Source organism: Notolepis coatsorum (assembly GCF_963971535.1).
Source record: "Notolepis coatsorum genome assembly, chromosome: 9".
NCBI lineage: Eukaryota > Metazoa > Chordata > Actinopteri > Aulopiformes > Paralepididae > Notolepis > Notolepis coatsorum.
The window spans coordinates 34,900,084-34,916,163 of record NC_140173.1 but is presented as its reverse complement, the minus strand read 5'-3'; the positions used below and the strand labels follow the sequence as shown (position 1 = coordinate 34,916,163).

The window sequence follows — 16,080 nt, the reverse complement described above, 5'->3', positions numbered from 1 at the left end:
GGATGGATAGATGGATGGGTAGATGGCTTTAGAGGCGAGCTGTATGGTAATTCCACAGTTAGTGAAATGAGGCTGGAGGCTTGTTGAAGGTTGTTTCTCTCTTGACCCAACTGATGGATAAGATAAAATAAGTTAGTGCTTTATTGTCTGTTGAACAGACATTAGTTGTGTGTCAGAACACACAATACTGCCTTACAAAAAAAGAAAAGCACAAGACAACCATGTTACAGCAGAGACAGACATACATACAGACAAGACATCAGAGAAACAATGTAATTAACCCCTTCCTTCCCTCCCAACCAATGTTATTAATTTGATGTGGCACAGTCCCATACGTCCAAGGTTATGTTGTATTGCACAGCCCTTTTATCCTATGTAGGTTGCAACACCATTTCTATCCTACTTGTTTTATTTTTTTATTATCTTTTTCCCCCTCCTTTTTTCAGATTTTTCTCCCATCCCACTGAATCAAATAAAATCAAATAAAATAACATTTATTTGTAAGGCCCGACAACACACGTTAATGTCCCCATGGGCTGTACACGTCTTCTTTAAACAAGTCAAGAAGAAACATAACAATAAGTCAAGAACAGAACAAGAACACCATAAGGTCCAACAAATTTAAAATAAATGCAAATAAATGAAAGAATGCAAGCACTCCCAGACATACCCCACGCGAAGGTAAGGAAAAAAACTCACTAAAACCTAACAATAGGAAAAAAGCACCACAGGCAGTGTGGAGGAGAGAAACCTTAGAAGGGCCATTCAAGGGGGGATCTCCCTTCTTAGATGTCGGTGATAGTAGTGTTGCAGACTAACAGTTGGTAAGCATGCACTCAAGTGTGTAGTGAAACACAGATGAGTGCATGCAATAGCAACTGAACATTTTGAAAGATTAAAGATAGAGATGATAGCGAATCTATTTGAGGCACAGGGGCGGCACAAAGAGGGTCGCGTCCTCCCCGTCTTAATCACGGGACATTCAACACTCCGGTCATTGCTCCGAGACAGCCGGAGACAGGGAGATAGGGGGCGGCGCAGAGAGGGTCGCAACCTCCCCGACATCATCGCGGGACGTCCAGCACTCCGGTCACCACTACGAGGCCGCCGGAGACAGGGAGACAGGAGGGCACGCAGAGAGGGTCGCATCCTCCCGGCCTTCATCACGGGACGTCCGACACTCCGGTCAGCACTCCAGGACAGCAACTCACAGGGAGACAGGGAGACGGGACAGGCGTCTGTTAGTCGTTATGCCAATTCCCAACCCCCTTCCTGGTTGTTGCGCACTCCCCCCTACTGTTGGTCCGAGAGGCCGGAGACCTTCCTCCGACGCATGTGCAGCCAGCCGGCAGCCAGCCTGGCAGCGCAGATTCTCACCGGGAGAGTGTAACGTGTGGAAGGTCACACTACCTCCCTCCAGATCCTACCCTCGCTGTGCAGGCGCCCCGACCGAACTGTAGGGGTCGCTGTCCACAACGCCCAGGACCCACCCATCAGCTTTCCCACCCCTAACACTGCCAATTGTGTTAGTGTGAACGACCAGCCAAGCTGATAGCAACGCAGAGAGCTGGATTCGAACCCAGCGTCTCCAGCGTTGATGGCGAGCGCCTTGCCCACTACACCACCCAGCCGCCCTCTATCTTACTTGTTAAGTAGGCTTATTGAATGTGGTAGAAATCCATTTTTTTATCTTTTCAGTTTCAATTTGGGAGATCTGAAGCGCCTATGAGGGTAGCAGCTTGTATTTTGTGTGTAATATTTTGCGTGAGGGATCGTTTGTGATTTTATGGGCCATTCTCAACATATTTGTAGTGTAACCTTCCAGAAAATGTGTTTGATTGATGGATTTGCGGAGGCTCACCACTCTCGATTTTGCCTGGACCATGATGCAGTACATGACGGATGTGCACGAGAACACTTCAAAGTGCTCACTGGCGTGAAACAGGGCTGCCTACTTTCCCCTTTCCTCTTCCTCGTATGCTTCGACTTGATCATGAGACAAACCACAACCAATAAGAAGACTGGCATCCAGTGGAGTCTAACAACACTCTGGATGGTAGAACAGTAGATGATGCAGTACTGGAGAACACTCTGGATGGTAGAACAGTAGATGATGCAGTACTGGAGAACACTCTGGATGGTAGAACAGTAGATGATGCAGTACTGGAGAACACTCTGGATGGTAGAACAGTAGATGATGCAGTACTGGAGAACACTCTGGATGGTAGAACAGTAGATGATGCAGTACTGGAGAACACTCTGGATGGTAGAACAGTAGATGATGCAGTACTGGATGAGGGCATCATGGCTCACTTTCGTAAAAACCTGGACACATTATGTAGAAGTTTGGAAGAAAATGTGGGTCGACCCACACATAGTTTTCCCAATATATGGGGTCAATATTGGACATTCTTTAAATATTGGTATCGGACGATGGACAACTTTCCGACGACAGCCTGCCGACATTACCATCCGTCACCGGCTCTAGTGGCTCAAAGACAGTTTCTACCAGTTTGACTCCCAGAGAAATGGCACTACATGTTTATAATTGTTATTGCATTTAAGATGTAAAAAATATCATATCTTACAAGATAAAAAAAGAAATCAAAATGTTCAGTCTTGTTATATGGTGTCAACTTAATGATGCCCTTAGAACTAAATTATATATACAGTATATAAATGATTAGCTCGCTAAATCTGACAGATTGCCAAGATTACCAATCAGCAAGACTTGCACAATATACAAGCTTTTTTATTTATTTCTTACACAAAAGGTTAATAGAAAATCAAATATAATTTATCGTAAACAATTCAAAAAGATTCCCACCTTGTTGCGTCTTGCCTGGAGCATTGCCCATCTGTATGGCCCAACATGTTGCCTAGTGTATCAGCAGTCTTGTTCAGTATCTTAATGACAGAGGTCCAGGATGAGGCGCGGGGCTGGAGCTTACACTGGGTGTCTGACTCAGTGAGGAGGAGGAGGATGGATGAAGGGGATGAGCAGAGGATGAGCAGAGGGCAGAGTGACATATGAGGGCTATTTTATTCATCATTTTTCATCATTTTTATTTATTCGTACATGGAATTGTTACAGTCCAACAGACAGTAGATATAGTTATCTTAGAATGATCCACTAAATTCCATGGCCGAAAGGAACAGGAAGACGACGATTCCTACACACATACTGATACTGATAGACTGTTCATAGTGCAATGTTTACCAAACCAAACAAAATGTACATACTTATTTAGCAGAAATGGAAACATCAACACAATTAAATTAACATAAATAAATACATTTTGTGTATCTTATCAGTTAAATTGCATATTTACTGAGGTTCATTCATTTATACACACACATGTATCTATATATTTATGCAATGTATTATTCTATATTATACTTCTATATACTATACTATTATTAGTATTATACTATATAATTACTAGTGCTGTCAATCGATTAACATATTTAATCTGATTAATCACATGATTGTCCATAGTAAACTTGCGCACGAATTAATCGCATTTTTTTAATAGATTTTTATCTACCTTAAACAGATATTTTTCAAGTTCCAAGTTTTAATACTCTTATCATGAGTCAACAAATGCTTGCTTTATGCAGCCATTTAACACAGATGCACAAAATAACTAAGAAAATAGTAATTTAAAACAATGAATAAAGTGTGCATCAAATTATAGGGGAAAGAAAACATTAGGAACTTGTTACATTCACCTACACAAGGCTGAGGACTCACAGACCCCCCCCTCTATCTCTCTCTCTCTCTCTCTCTCTCTCTCTCTCTCTCTCTCTCTCTCTCTCTCTCTCTCTCTCTCTCTCTCTCTCTCTCTCTCTCTCTCTCTCTCTCTCTCTCTCTCTCTCTCTCTCTCTCTCTCTCTCTCTATCTCTCTCTCTCTCACACACACACACACACACACACACACACACACACACACACACACACACACACAGACAAACACAGTATCAATGAGAGTATCAATAATACACCTGAGTGAAGTCTAGTAAAAAAGAAAAAATAAGTAAAACATATATATTTAATTTTTTCTAAAAAGTTAATCGTGAGTTAAAAGAAATAGTGGCGTTAATAGAATTGTGCGTTAACGCATTGCCGCGTTAACTTTGACAGCCTTAATAATTACATATACATAATACATATGAGGGCTATTTTATTTAATTGCACTGCACTATTGCATCATTTTACTCTGTCTATTCTATTTGACTAACTATTTAATTGCACTATTTTACTCTGTCAGTGTCTATTCTATTTACTAACTATTTAATTGCACTGCACTATTGCATCATTTTACTCTGTCTATTCTATTCTACTCTTTTTATTACTGTCTATTTTAAACTGCCATATAATCAAACCGTAAACAAAAAGGCCTATTAAGATGTTAGATCCTAATGTGTGAGGAATGTGTAATTTCTATAAACTATGTAATTTTTTTTACTGCTGTGAAGCACTTTGAGCTGCAATTCTTGCATGAAAGGTACTATACAAAATAAAGCTATTATTATTATTATTATTATTACATATCCCTGATCCCCACCACATGTATTTTAAACAAAAACAAAAAAAACAGTTGGTATAAATATGTTTTTTTTCCCACCAAATTGTTCAATAAACTGAGCATAGCAGCATCTCTACACATTTACCACATTGATATTTACTAGGAATTCCAAGTCAGCAGTTTATGCTACATCCACATTAACCTCTTGAGCTCTAGCCCTATTTTCTGAGAATCTGCCTAAAAGTACATACCTAAGTAAATGGAAGATTGCTCCACTTCTACAAGGTCCATTTGCATGTTATTGGTATCTAGGGACATCTATGGATCTCACGGAATGTATTCCCAGTGTCAGAAATATTGTGTCTGTTACTAGGCTTGAGTAAATTGTAATGAACCAAAGGAGAATATGAATTATGATTTTCCTTTGCATCCTTGACAGTGAATGCTAACACCATGCTAAAAATAACCAGACATGAAAAACTGAGCTTGTTCATTACCTTATTGAGATCACGTGTACAAAAAATCAAAGGAAATGAATAAAGGGAAGATGATTAAACAGAAGGTTTTGTAGATACAGTACTGAATTATGCCATCCGGACCCATGCAATTTGAAATATTATTATAGAATATGAGGCCTATAAATGACCTTATTATAGCCAACTCGCACAGCTATGGATCGGGCCAAATCTCCTCTTTCAAATGGCAGAGTTCAATTTGGATTTAGTATCATCAGGTGCATCGAGAATGAAGAATTAAATCTACTGTATGTACAGTTCGATTACACTTACACTGGGCATGCTCGTGCTGAAGTAAACAGGAAGCAGACTCATGGTAGAAATATGGTCGTCAACGAAGCTTTTTCCCCTGACGACAACGAGACCAGACGTCACAGTTAATGTAGATCATGTGACACCAACGTGACTAAATAATTAATGCAATGTTGTTGACTACAAACGACGACACAAAATGTAGTTTACAAAATAAAATCTTGCCGAAATCTCTCTTCATTTTAAGAATAGTCAAAATAATTATAACTTTTAGAGTAATTCATGTTATTAATAGTGCATCATTTCCGTTTCATGTGTGCAGCGCAAGCGCTTTGATTAATTTCCTCACTCACGTTACAGTGTATACAATTTTGTTCTTAGCCAGAATTCTAGATAGCAGTAACTGCACTCAGCATGGGTTTAAAGGAACAATGGTGGGACAACAGGTCTTGTATGCAGTGGGCTTGGACTTGGAATGTATTGTTGAAAGTGAAAGACGAGGAGTCGACTAGTTTGAAACTAAGTGCTACGTTACTGTTAGCATTAGCAACTAGCTAGCTGTCAAATCATCGCTAATACATTCTCGCATTCCCTTTACTTCTCACGCTGGACACTAATGCAGGAAACAATCCCACTGCTGCCACCAATGTAACCAAGGAATAGTCCGCCTATACTTTCAAACTATAGGCCAGGTCTTGCTCGAAAAAGAGATCTTTGATCTCAAGTGACTACCTGGTAAAATAAAGGTTAAATAATAGTAAAGTAAAATCCCGGGAGAATTGATATCTGATCAACATAAATAACTTGCATAAGTCTAACCAGCTAGCACTAACATGAGCTTGTTTTTGTTTAGAAAAAGCCCACGCCAATTTATGAGGCTGTAACTGAGTGGCGAGACTAAACAAAAAAGACTAAATCCAGACTAAATGAAGAGTAAAATGCTCAGACCTTTAGTTGACTAAAACTGACTAAATGAAAAATAAATGAAGGTGACTAAATATGATAAACTAAAAAGAGCATTTGACACATGACTAAGACTAAAACTAAAATTAAAAATAGCTGACGAAAATTAACACTGGTAGCAGCAGCAGCCAGATGTGTGTGTGTGTGTGTGTGTGTGTGTGTGTGTGTGTGTGTGTGTGTGTGTGTGAGAGAGAGTGATAGAGAGAGCTGCTCTGCCACAAGATTGACATGAGTGTCTGCAAGGCTTTGCTCTTTTGAGACGTGACTCACGCTGGCAGCTGGAGAGAGAGAGGGAGATAGACGGGAGAAGAGAGGGAGAGAGAGAGTGTGTATCTGTATATGTGTGTCTGTCTTTGTGTGTGTGTGTCTGTGTATGTGCGCGCCTGCCTCCTAGCGCCTTGCTAGAGACTGACGGCCCCTGACACCTGCCATTTGGACGCTTTTCTCTGAAAAATGTCATCGTTTTCAGACACGACGTGTAGGTGTGTGTGTGTGTGTGTGTGGAGGAGGGGCTCCGTGTGCGTGTGTGTGTGTGCGTGTGCTCTGTTTGTCTATCTCCCTTAGGTCAAGATTCTCAGCTGACTGAACAATGGAGCCACGCTGTTTGAGGTGCCAGGTCACAGCAACTTGTGTGTGTGTGTATGTTTGTGTGTGTGTGAGTGTGAGTGTGTGTGTGTCTGTGAGTGAATGTACCAGCCAATCACTACGGTCCTACCAGCTAATACAAACCTCTAGGACCACAGACTGTTTACAGGCTATTGAAACTTTGAGGAACATTTTGGTGGGGGGCAACTAAACAAACGGGGGAAATCTGACTGCCAGTGTAAGAGAGCAGACACCAACTAAGCAGTGTGGAAATGCCTAAACAGAATAAGATCTGGTGTTGGACGTTCAAAAGCCACTCTCGCCAAATGGGGATTGTAACTGAGGGGTACAATTCCCTGACTGTATTACTAGATATGATACTTACTACCACTACCTTTGTACTTTATATTCGGCCACCCAGTACTCGGCATAAATATATTATGATAAACACTCTCACGTAGATGAAACGGATCCAACACAAATGTACGAAGTCGAAGTATGTATTTATTCCTACACAGCAATGGTGTGTAGAGCAAGCACTTAATCACTTAATTACATTTATGAATTGCAATAGTATGCACTTTTATGGCAAAGAGTATTCGTCGGTATATCAATAGAGAATGTCCAATCTCTGGTGGCGCAGGCGGTAAATATACGACCTGGAATAGTTAAGGAATAACAGCAATGATACTTTAATGATTATAAGACTGGATAAACTAGGGGGGTTAATCCGGTCGCTTGTAAGACAACAGGAGTAGGAGGGGGGGGGGGGGGGGGGCTAGAGTCTGGCTGCCTCGTCCGGCCAAGGGTATCCTGGGTGAACCCACAGTTGTGCAGCTCGGTGCGCCAGCGATCCTTGGACCACGGATGAAAGCAGTTGGACTCTCTGTGAGCCGGCTCTCTCCGGTCCACGGGGGAGAGACGTGAAGCGACCTCGTCTTGCAGAGCGTCTCCTCACCTTGCGTCCTCTCCAGGGGGGGGGGTTCCAACACACGGCAGTGTCGGGGGTCTTTATCCATGGAATAATCACTGTACACAAAGCATAATCCGTGCCTGGGAAGGCGGGCTGTCGTCGGTAGAATAATCCGGTATACAGGTCCACTCGCTCGTCGGCTCTGGGGCTCCTCAGATGCAATCTCACATGGGGTCGACCATCCTGGATAAGCAGCCAGTTCTCTGCCCGAAACGATGGGGTACTGACTACGGTAGTATTCTCCCCGTACGAAGCACTATATATTAACAGACTATTATCAGCTTAATAGACTACGTCCAACTCGACGATATAGTGCCAAATATGACTATTCAAATATTAATATACACGATGTCTCAATACCGATGGTAGGCCGAACTTGGCCTTACTCCCACACGTGGCGTCGCGGGGAGGCTTTACGTCTGTCACTCTATTGGAGGGTAAGAAACTGGACTAAAAAGGAAGTCCTACTTTAGTAGCGCAGTATATATACGCACTATGAACAAATAGTACCGTTAGTGGTGCGGTAGCCAGATTCCTACGCGGAACTAGGACTTGTTCGTACATGTTGAGCGGTACGTTTGAACTGGGTCTGGGGGGTATGGCAGCCTGGCACCAAGGTCTCGACCAATAGTAGAATGGAGACTATTATGGGATGTTCAGTAGGCTAGAATGGATATTCAATGCATATTGTACAAGGAATATACAAGGGATATCAGGGAATATTAGAGAATATACAAATACAATTAAATATATATATACAAATAAATATATATATTCGGTTTAATCTGGCCCTTCACAACAGCCACCCCCTGATTGGTCCCAGACCTAATCAGTTAAGCAGAGACAGATTAATCGCGTTGTCTATTTACACATAAGGGTTTGCTGTAGGGGTCAGTCAACTTCACAAAGTCATAGGGTTATAGGGTCATGGTCATCATCGATTGTGTCTGGGAGTCGGGGGAGTTCTATGAGCCTCGCCACGGGACGGGTGTAAGTGCGACCCTGGACAAGCACTTCAGCTGCGCGGACCTTGCCGTCGGCACCGGTGATCACTTTGCTTACGCGGCCGGCCGGCCACATAGCTCTGGGCAGTGATTGATCAATAATCATGACGACCGTTCCTTCTGTCAAATTGTCTCTCTCCTTTACCCACTTCTGGCGGGTCTGTAGAGACGGTAGGTAGTGCAGTAGGAATGTCCTTTGTTGTGCACTCTCTATGGTAGTGCAATCATCTATGTTGGGGTCTGCGGAGATAACAGTGCTCAATCCACAGAACACAGGCTTCTTATTCTCAGCCTCCTCCTGACTGGCTTCCCTCGGGATAGGCGTGGGCCACTCTCCTTCCGGGCGCTTTAGGAATGCTGGGCCGTCACTGTAGACATTGCGACGGGTGAGGTCATCTAGGGGCATTCCCCGGGTGATGACGTCAGCTGGGTTCTGTTTTGTATCAACGTAGCGCCACTCTGTTTCTCCGGTTAACTCTTCGGTTAAGTCTTGAATCTCGGTGACTCTGACTCCCACGAAGACTTTGTACTTGCATGAGTCCGATTTGATCCAGGCGAGTACTGTCGTGGAATCTGACCACAGGATTGTTCTAGACACCGGTATGGTGAGCTCACGTTGGATGAGCGTGGCTAGGTGCGCTCCGGCTAGGGCTGCGCAGAGCTCTAGGCGTGGGATAGATTGTTGCTTGCGTGGGGCTATTCTCGAGCGGGCGAGGACAAATGCTGTGTAGATCTCTCCCCCCTCTTCTTGGGCCCGCAAGTAGGCTACTGATCCGTATGCGACCTCTGAGGCGTCACTGAAGACGTGTAAGTCCATTTTACATGTCTCTGGCCTCACCGTGGGTGGGAAGTAGCTTCGGCGCATATTAACGCCTGGGAGTGAGTGGAGCTCCATCTCCCACTCTCTCCAGGTGGATGCAAGGTGTGCGGGAATGGGGTCGTCCCAGCCCTGGTCCTTGTCCCACAATGCTCGTACAATCATTTTTGCCCTGGTGGTGTACGGTAGAATACATCCTAGCGGGTCATATTGTCGGGCGAGTGTTGTGTACACACTCCGTCTGGTGGTCGGCGCCGCCGCCGGCCTTCCCTGCTCCGTAGTCAGGGGCTTGTGTCTGTAGTGAAGCGAATCTGTTTTGAATCGCCACACCAATCCCAGGGTCATCTCCTGGGCTTCTCCCGGGATTGTAGCCATCCAGGTCTCGCTGCTGGCTGCCTTGTCCTCGGAGGAGAGGCTGCGCAGTACTTGCGGATCGCTGCTGGCCCACTGCCTGAGATCAAAGCCGCCTTTGATCAATGAGGCGCGGAGTTTAATCAGGAGAGCCTCGGCTTCTTCCTGGGTTGAAAGGCTTTGTAGACAGTTGTCTACGTAGAAGCTGTTCTTTACGCTGTGTCGGACCTCTTCGTCCGCTGCTGGGTCCTCTGCTACATGTTTCTGTAGTGCAAATGTAGCACAGCAGGGGCTGCACGTCGTTCCGAAGGGGAGGACTTCCCATTGGTAGATGGCTGGGTGCTCATCTCCTGGCTTCTCTCTCCATAGGAACCGTAACAGGGGCTTGTCCTCCTCTACTAATCTCACCTGCAGGAACATTCCTTTAATGTCCCCGCTGATGGCCACCTTTTCCTGGCGGAAGCGGAGTAGAACGCCGAGTAGGGAGGGGCCGAGTGTGGGACCGGGCAGTAACTCTTTATTCAGATTTTGGGATCCGATCTGGTAGCTGCAGTTAAATACTATGCGGTCTTTACCGTTGTGATGGACCTTGTGGTGAGGCACGTACCACGATTCAGTGGTCTGGTCAGCCTCTTTAATGTCCATCTTTGTGACGTGTCCCGCTGTGATGAGCTTCTCAATCTCAGCGCGGTATACACTCTCTTGGGCGGGGTTCTTGGCTAAGCGCCGCTCCGTGTTCAGCAGGTACCGTTCTGTGGCGTCTGTCTTGGCGTGGAAAGTAGGCATTCCTTCTCGCCGCAGGAGTGGCGTGGCGTATCTCAACACGCCGTTGACCGGGACTCTCTTGGTCCCTGTCTCGAGGAGGTGAATGGCGTAAATGTCATCTTTAGAGCGAATGTCTTTCTTTCCGTTCTTAAAGGGCATTTGTTCCAAGGTCCATAACCGCTCTACGTGTTGCAGGAGTGCGGTTTCTCCCTCTGTGACTCGGGAGTGGAGACATCTAGTGGCTGTACTTCGGTTGAGAGATTTGGCGAGCGGGCCTTGGAGAGTCCATCCCAAACGGGTCTCGACTGCTGCAGGACAGCCTCGGGGTCCGGTATGAACCCGGTCTATCGGGACAATGAGGTCTGCATGGTCGGAGCCTATCAACAGGGTCGGCATAGCATTGTCTATGAGCGGGATCGGTAACTTGCGCAGATGTGCATATTTCTCCATCAGCTTGGCGACGGGGTATGTGTACCGCGACAGTCCTATTTCTTGGCTGGTGAAAGCGTCTGTAATCTGGTACCGTCGCTCAGGCTGGCCGCTTGCTGCGATAGAGAATGAGACATTCTCGCCCTTTATCGTCTTCAAATCTCGTCTTATTGTCCGAATTGTCATTTGGGTTTCGCTTCCCCGCAGCCCTAGCTGGGCCGCAGCGGAGGCGAGCAGAAGGGTCTTCTCTGACCCGTCATCGAGGACGGCGTAAGTGTCCAGGACTTTATTCTGGTAGCTTAGTGTCACACGCACTACTTTTAGGAGTACTCGGGCTCCACTGCTGCTGGCGGGATCGATGTACATGACGCTCGCTTTGCTGCTGGATGGTGCGGGTGAAGGGCGCCGTCTGTTACTGTCGTGAAGTATGTCCAGATGGGCTCCATCGCACTTTGTGCACCTTTTCTTTAAGCGGCATTCGGCTGCCATGTGTGAGCGCGCACAGCGAAAACAGCGCTTGTTGGACTTTATCCATTGACTTGCTTCCTCCGCGTTCAGCTTGGGGAAGGAGTCACATTGCGCTAGCCAGTGTTCTTTCTCACAGTAGGGGCACACTATCTTCCACTTCTCCGTTCTGGAGGGGGTACTGTGGCTCCTGCTGCTCGGTACTGACTCCGATTGGTGCATCACAGTCACCGATCTTCTTCCATCATTTAGTCGTCTGGTTCCTTCTCTGGAGCCAGGGGTGCTCCGTCCGAATGTATCTAGCCGTAGGCTGCTGACTTCTCTCGCCAGGAAGTCTGCTAGATCGAGGAGGTTCGGTTCGGGGCCGTTCGGGTCTCGGTGGTCTCTCTGCCGCCTAAAACGCTCCTGTCGAGCGGGCGGCAGCTTCTCCAAGATCCTTTCCACATTTGAGTTGGCGTAAAGTTCATGCCTCCCCTTCTCTCTCTGCGCTCCCAACATCCCTACCAGGGACTGCACTCTGATGGACAGGTCGTCCAGTGCTCGATTGTCTATTGCTGGGGGTAAGCGGTCGATGTGTCGGATCTCCTGGATCACGTAATCCCATATGCGCCCATACCTCTGGTCCAATGCTACCAGCGCTGCTGCGTATGGGGTGGTGGAAGTCGCGTAGGCGAGCGCTATATTATGTGCGCGGGGTACCTTTAAGTGCTTCAGTAGGATGGCGTATTTATGGCGTTCATCCAATACATCCACCAACATGGTCTCCAGACACATGCGGAGTTCTGTATACTGGGCCCAGTTCTCTTGGGTGAAGTCGGGTACCATAGGCGTGCCAATGTATGACGCTGACTGTGGATACATCGGCGAGCGTTGGGGGAGAGGCCTCCTAGGCGAGTCTCCTCCCGCTCCTTGGTATGGGCTGGTACCGGCAGTGTACCATGGCCCGCTTGTCCAGGTGCTGTTCCTCGGTGCGGGTCGTGCGTCGTGCTCACCCGTGTATAGAGTCGGGGGGACCTCCTGGTCCGGTAGAGTACTGTGCTGTCGTCGGGCGTGGTTCTCCTCCTCTTCCTCTTCGTCTTCAGTTAGGTCATCCAGTGCTTGTAGTCTCTGGTTTAGCCTCTCCACAGGATATGCTGCTCCTTCCCGGTTGCTAGGTCTCGCTTGGACCGGTGGGGGGAGGTGGTCTGTGGGGGGTATAGACCTCGTCTGTTGGTCAAGTTCAGGGTTGTTTACTCGGCTAGGGGATGCCGCCCTGGAGGTGTGTCTAGACGAGTTCCTGGAGCCTCTGGCGGAGGGAGAGGGTGTTGTCCGTCTGATCAGCTGTTCTATTAGTTGCGCTTGCTGTCTGTCGCGCTCTGCGTCCCGTAGAGCACCAGCAGCTGCTCGCTGGCTGTCTGCTCGGTCTCGGGCCACATTCTCTTCCCTCTGAATGCGTCTTATTTCTAGACGTATATGCTCTTCTTCGCTCCGCTGCTGGATCTGCAGTCGGTCGCGTTCAGCAGCGGCGTTCAGGCTGATGAGGAAGGCCTGCTGTAGGGTCCTCTCTGCCTCGCTGGGAGAAGGCGGTTGTATAGGGGAGCCTTCCCTCGGGGTACTCCTTGCGGAGCCTTGGAGCTCTATCTCCACGGTGCTCTCCCCGTCTTCTTCCGTGCCGAGTTCTCTCTCGGTAGCGTTGTATTCCTCCCGGGACTCATCGGGGACTACTTCTTCAGTACTGGCGGGGTGTGAAGTCATGTCTGGTTCCCACTGGTCCCCACCGTGAACTTGGTCAGTTACATTAGAACCCGTAGGGGCCTCTATGGTCGGGGTAGTCTGGGCGTTGGGGTTAGACATACTTTTACTTTCTAGTTTTACCGCGTTTACTGTTAGTAGAAGACTAGGTTGTTGACTGACAGCGTAAGCCTCTAAGTACTGAGGGAGCCGTCGTTCGCGCTGCGGGCGTTGGTTAGGAGGATCGTTTCGTGGAGTGTTCATCATAGGCCATTTCAATATTAATAACACTATATTAATATTACACTAATTACCATCCGGCTCGAAGGACCAATTGTAACTGAGGGGTACAATTCCCTGACTGTATTACTAGATATGATACTTACTACCACTACCTTTGTACTTTATATTCGGCCACCCAGTACTCGGCATAAATATATTATGATAAACACTCTCACGTAGATGAAACGGATCCAACACAAATGTACGAAGTCGAAGTATGTATTTATTCCTACACAGCAATGGTGTGTAGAGCAAGCACTTAATCACTTAATTACATTTATGAATTGCAATAGTATGCACTTTTATGGCAAAGAGTATTCGTCGGTATATCAATAGAGAATGTCCAATCTCTGGTGGCGCAGGCGGTAAATATACGACCTGGAATAGTTAAGGAATAACAGCAATGATACTTTAATGATTATAAGACTGGATACACTAGGGGGGTTAATCCGGTCGCTTGTAAGACAACAGGAGTAGGAGGGGGGGGGGGGTAGAGTCTGGCTGCCTCGTCCGGCCAAGGGTATCCTGGGTGAACCCACAGTTGTGCAGCTCGGTGCGCCAGCGATCCTTGGACCACGGATGAAAGCAGTTGGACTCTCTGTGAGCCGGCTCTCTCCGGTCCACGGGGGAGAGACGTGAAGCGACCTCGTCTTGCAGAGCGTCTCCTCACCTTGCGTCCTCTCCAGGGGGGGGGGTTCCAACACACGGCAGTGTCGGGGGTCTTTATCCATGGAATAATCACTGTACACAAAGCATAATCCGTGCCTGGGAAGGCGGGCTGTCGTCGGTAGAATAATCCGGTATACAGGTCCACTCGCTCGTCGGCTCTGGGGCTCCTCAGATGCAATCTCACATGGGGTCGACCATCCTGGATAAGCAGCCAGTTCTCTGCCCGAAACGATGGGGTACTGACTACGGTAGTATTCTCCCCGTACGAAGCACTATATATTAACAGACTATTATCAGCTTAATAGACTACGTCCAACTCGACGATATAGTGCCAAATATGACTATTCAAATATTAATATACACGATGTCTCAATACCGATGGTAGGCCGAACTTGGCCTTACTCCCACACGTGGCGTCGCGGGGAGGCTTTACGTCTGTCACTCTATTGGAGGGTAAGAAACTGGACTAAAAAGGAAGTCCTACTTTAGTAGCGCAGTATATATACGCACTATGAACAAATAGTACCGTTAGTGGTGCGGTAGCCAGATTCCTACGCGGAACTAGGACTTGTTCGTACATGTTGAGCGGTACGTTTGAACTGGGTCTGGGGGGTATGGCAGCCTGGCACCAAGGTCTCGACCAATAGTAGAATGGAGACTATTATGGGATGTTCAGTAGGCTAGAATGGATATTCAATGCATATTGTACAAGGAATATACAAGGGATATCAGGGAATATTAGAGAATATACAAATACAATTAAATATATATATACAAATAAATATATATATTCGGTTTAATCTGGCCCTTCACAACAGGGATACTTAACCCTTTCACTGCCAAACGACAGAAGGTTAACCCTTTACTATCACACAACCGACGGTTGTGTTGTGTGGCAGTGAAAGGGTTAACCGTCTGTGTATTGTCGCAGTGAAAGGGTTAACCGTTTGGTAGTTCGGCGGTGACAGGGTTAAAGGATGGGGACGTTGTTGTGTGTGATTGTGGCACTGAAACACAGACCATGCAGCACCTCCTGATATGCCCCCTGCTGGACCAGCCCTGCACAGCACGGACTTGGCAGAGTACAATGAGAAGGGACAGCAATGTGTTCAGCTGTGGTTGAGCCACATCTAGCCAAGCCTTGTAATTGACTGTCTTGTGGACACGACAAGAAGAAGAGTGTAAGAGATGTGTAGGTGTTTATACATACACCACATGTAGAGGGAATGCAATTCTAAACACTGCCCTGGAATGAACCATTTTTATTCTGTCAGAGAGAGCTCAAAGACATCGAATGGACTCCCTTTATTCTGTGAGAGAGAGCTCAAAGACATCGAATGGACTCCCTTTATTCTGTGAGAGAGAGCTCAAAGACATTGAATGGACTCCCTTTATTCTGTGAGAGAGCTCAAAGACATGGGATGATCTCTTTGTTATGTGAGAGAGAGCTCAACGACATGGGATGAACTATCTTTGTTATGTGAGAGAGAGAGCTCAACGACATGGGATGAACTATCTTTGTTATGTGAGAGAGAGAGAGCTCAACGACATGGGATGGACTATCTTTGTTATGTGAGAGAGAGAGCTCAAAGACATGGGATGATCTCTTTGTTATGTGAGAGAGAGCTCAACGACATGGGATGAACTATCTTTGTTATGTGAGAGAGAGAGCTCAACGACATGGGATGAACTATCTTTGTTATGTGAGAGAGAGAGAGCTCAACGACATGGGATGGACTATCTTTGTTATGTGAGAGAGAGAGCTCAAATA

General features: G+C 46.5%; 1 protein-coding gene across 1 annotated transcript in view; it reads left to right on the top strand.

Annotated features, from left to right (window-relative positions):
* Window positions 1-15,443, top strand: part of LOC311234582 (S1 RNA-binding domain-containing protein 1-like) — a gene marked incomplete at its 3' end in the record, with an annotated part of 152,320 nt that extends 136,877 nt beyond the window's left edge. Inside the window, exon 13 of the mRNA XM_084321829.1 lies at window positions 15,328-15,443. Coding sequence (XP_084177955.1) covers window positions 15,328-15,443 — 116 coding nt within the window. The remainder of the gene's footprint in view (window positions 1-15,327) is intronic.
* Between the last annotated feature and the right edge of the window lie 637 nt (window positions 15,444-16,080).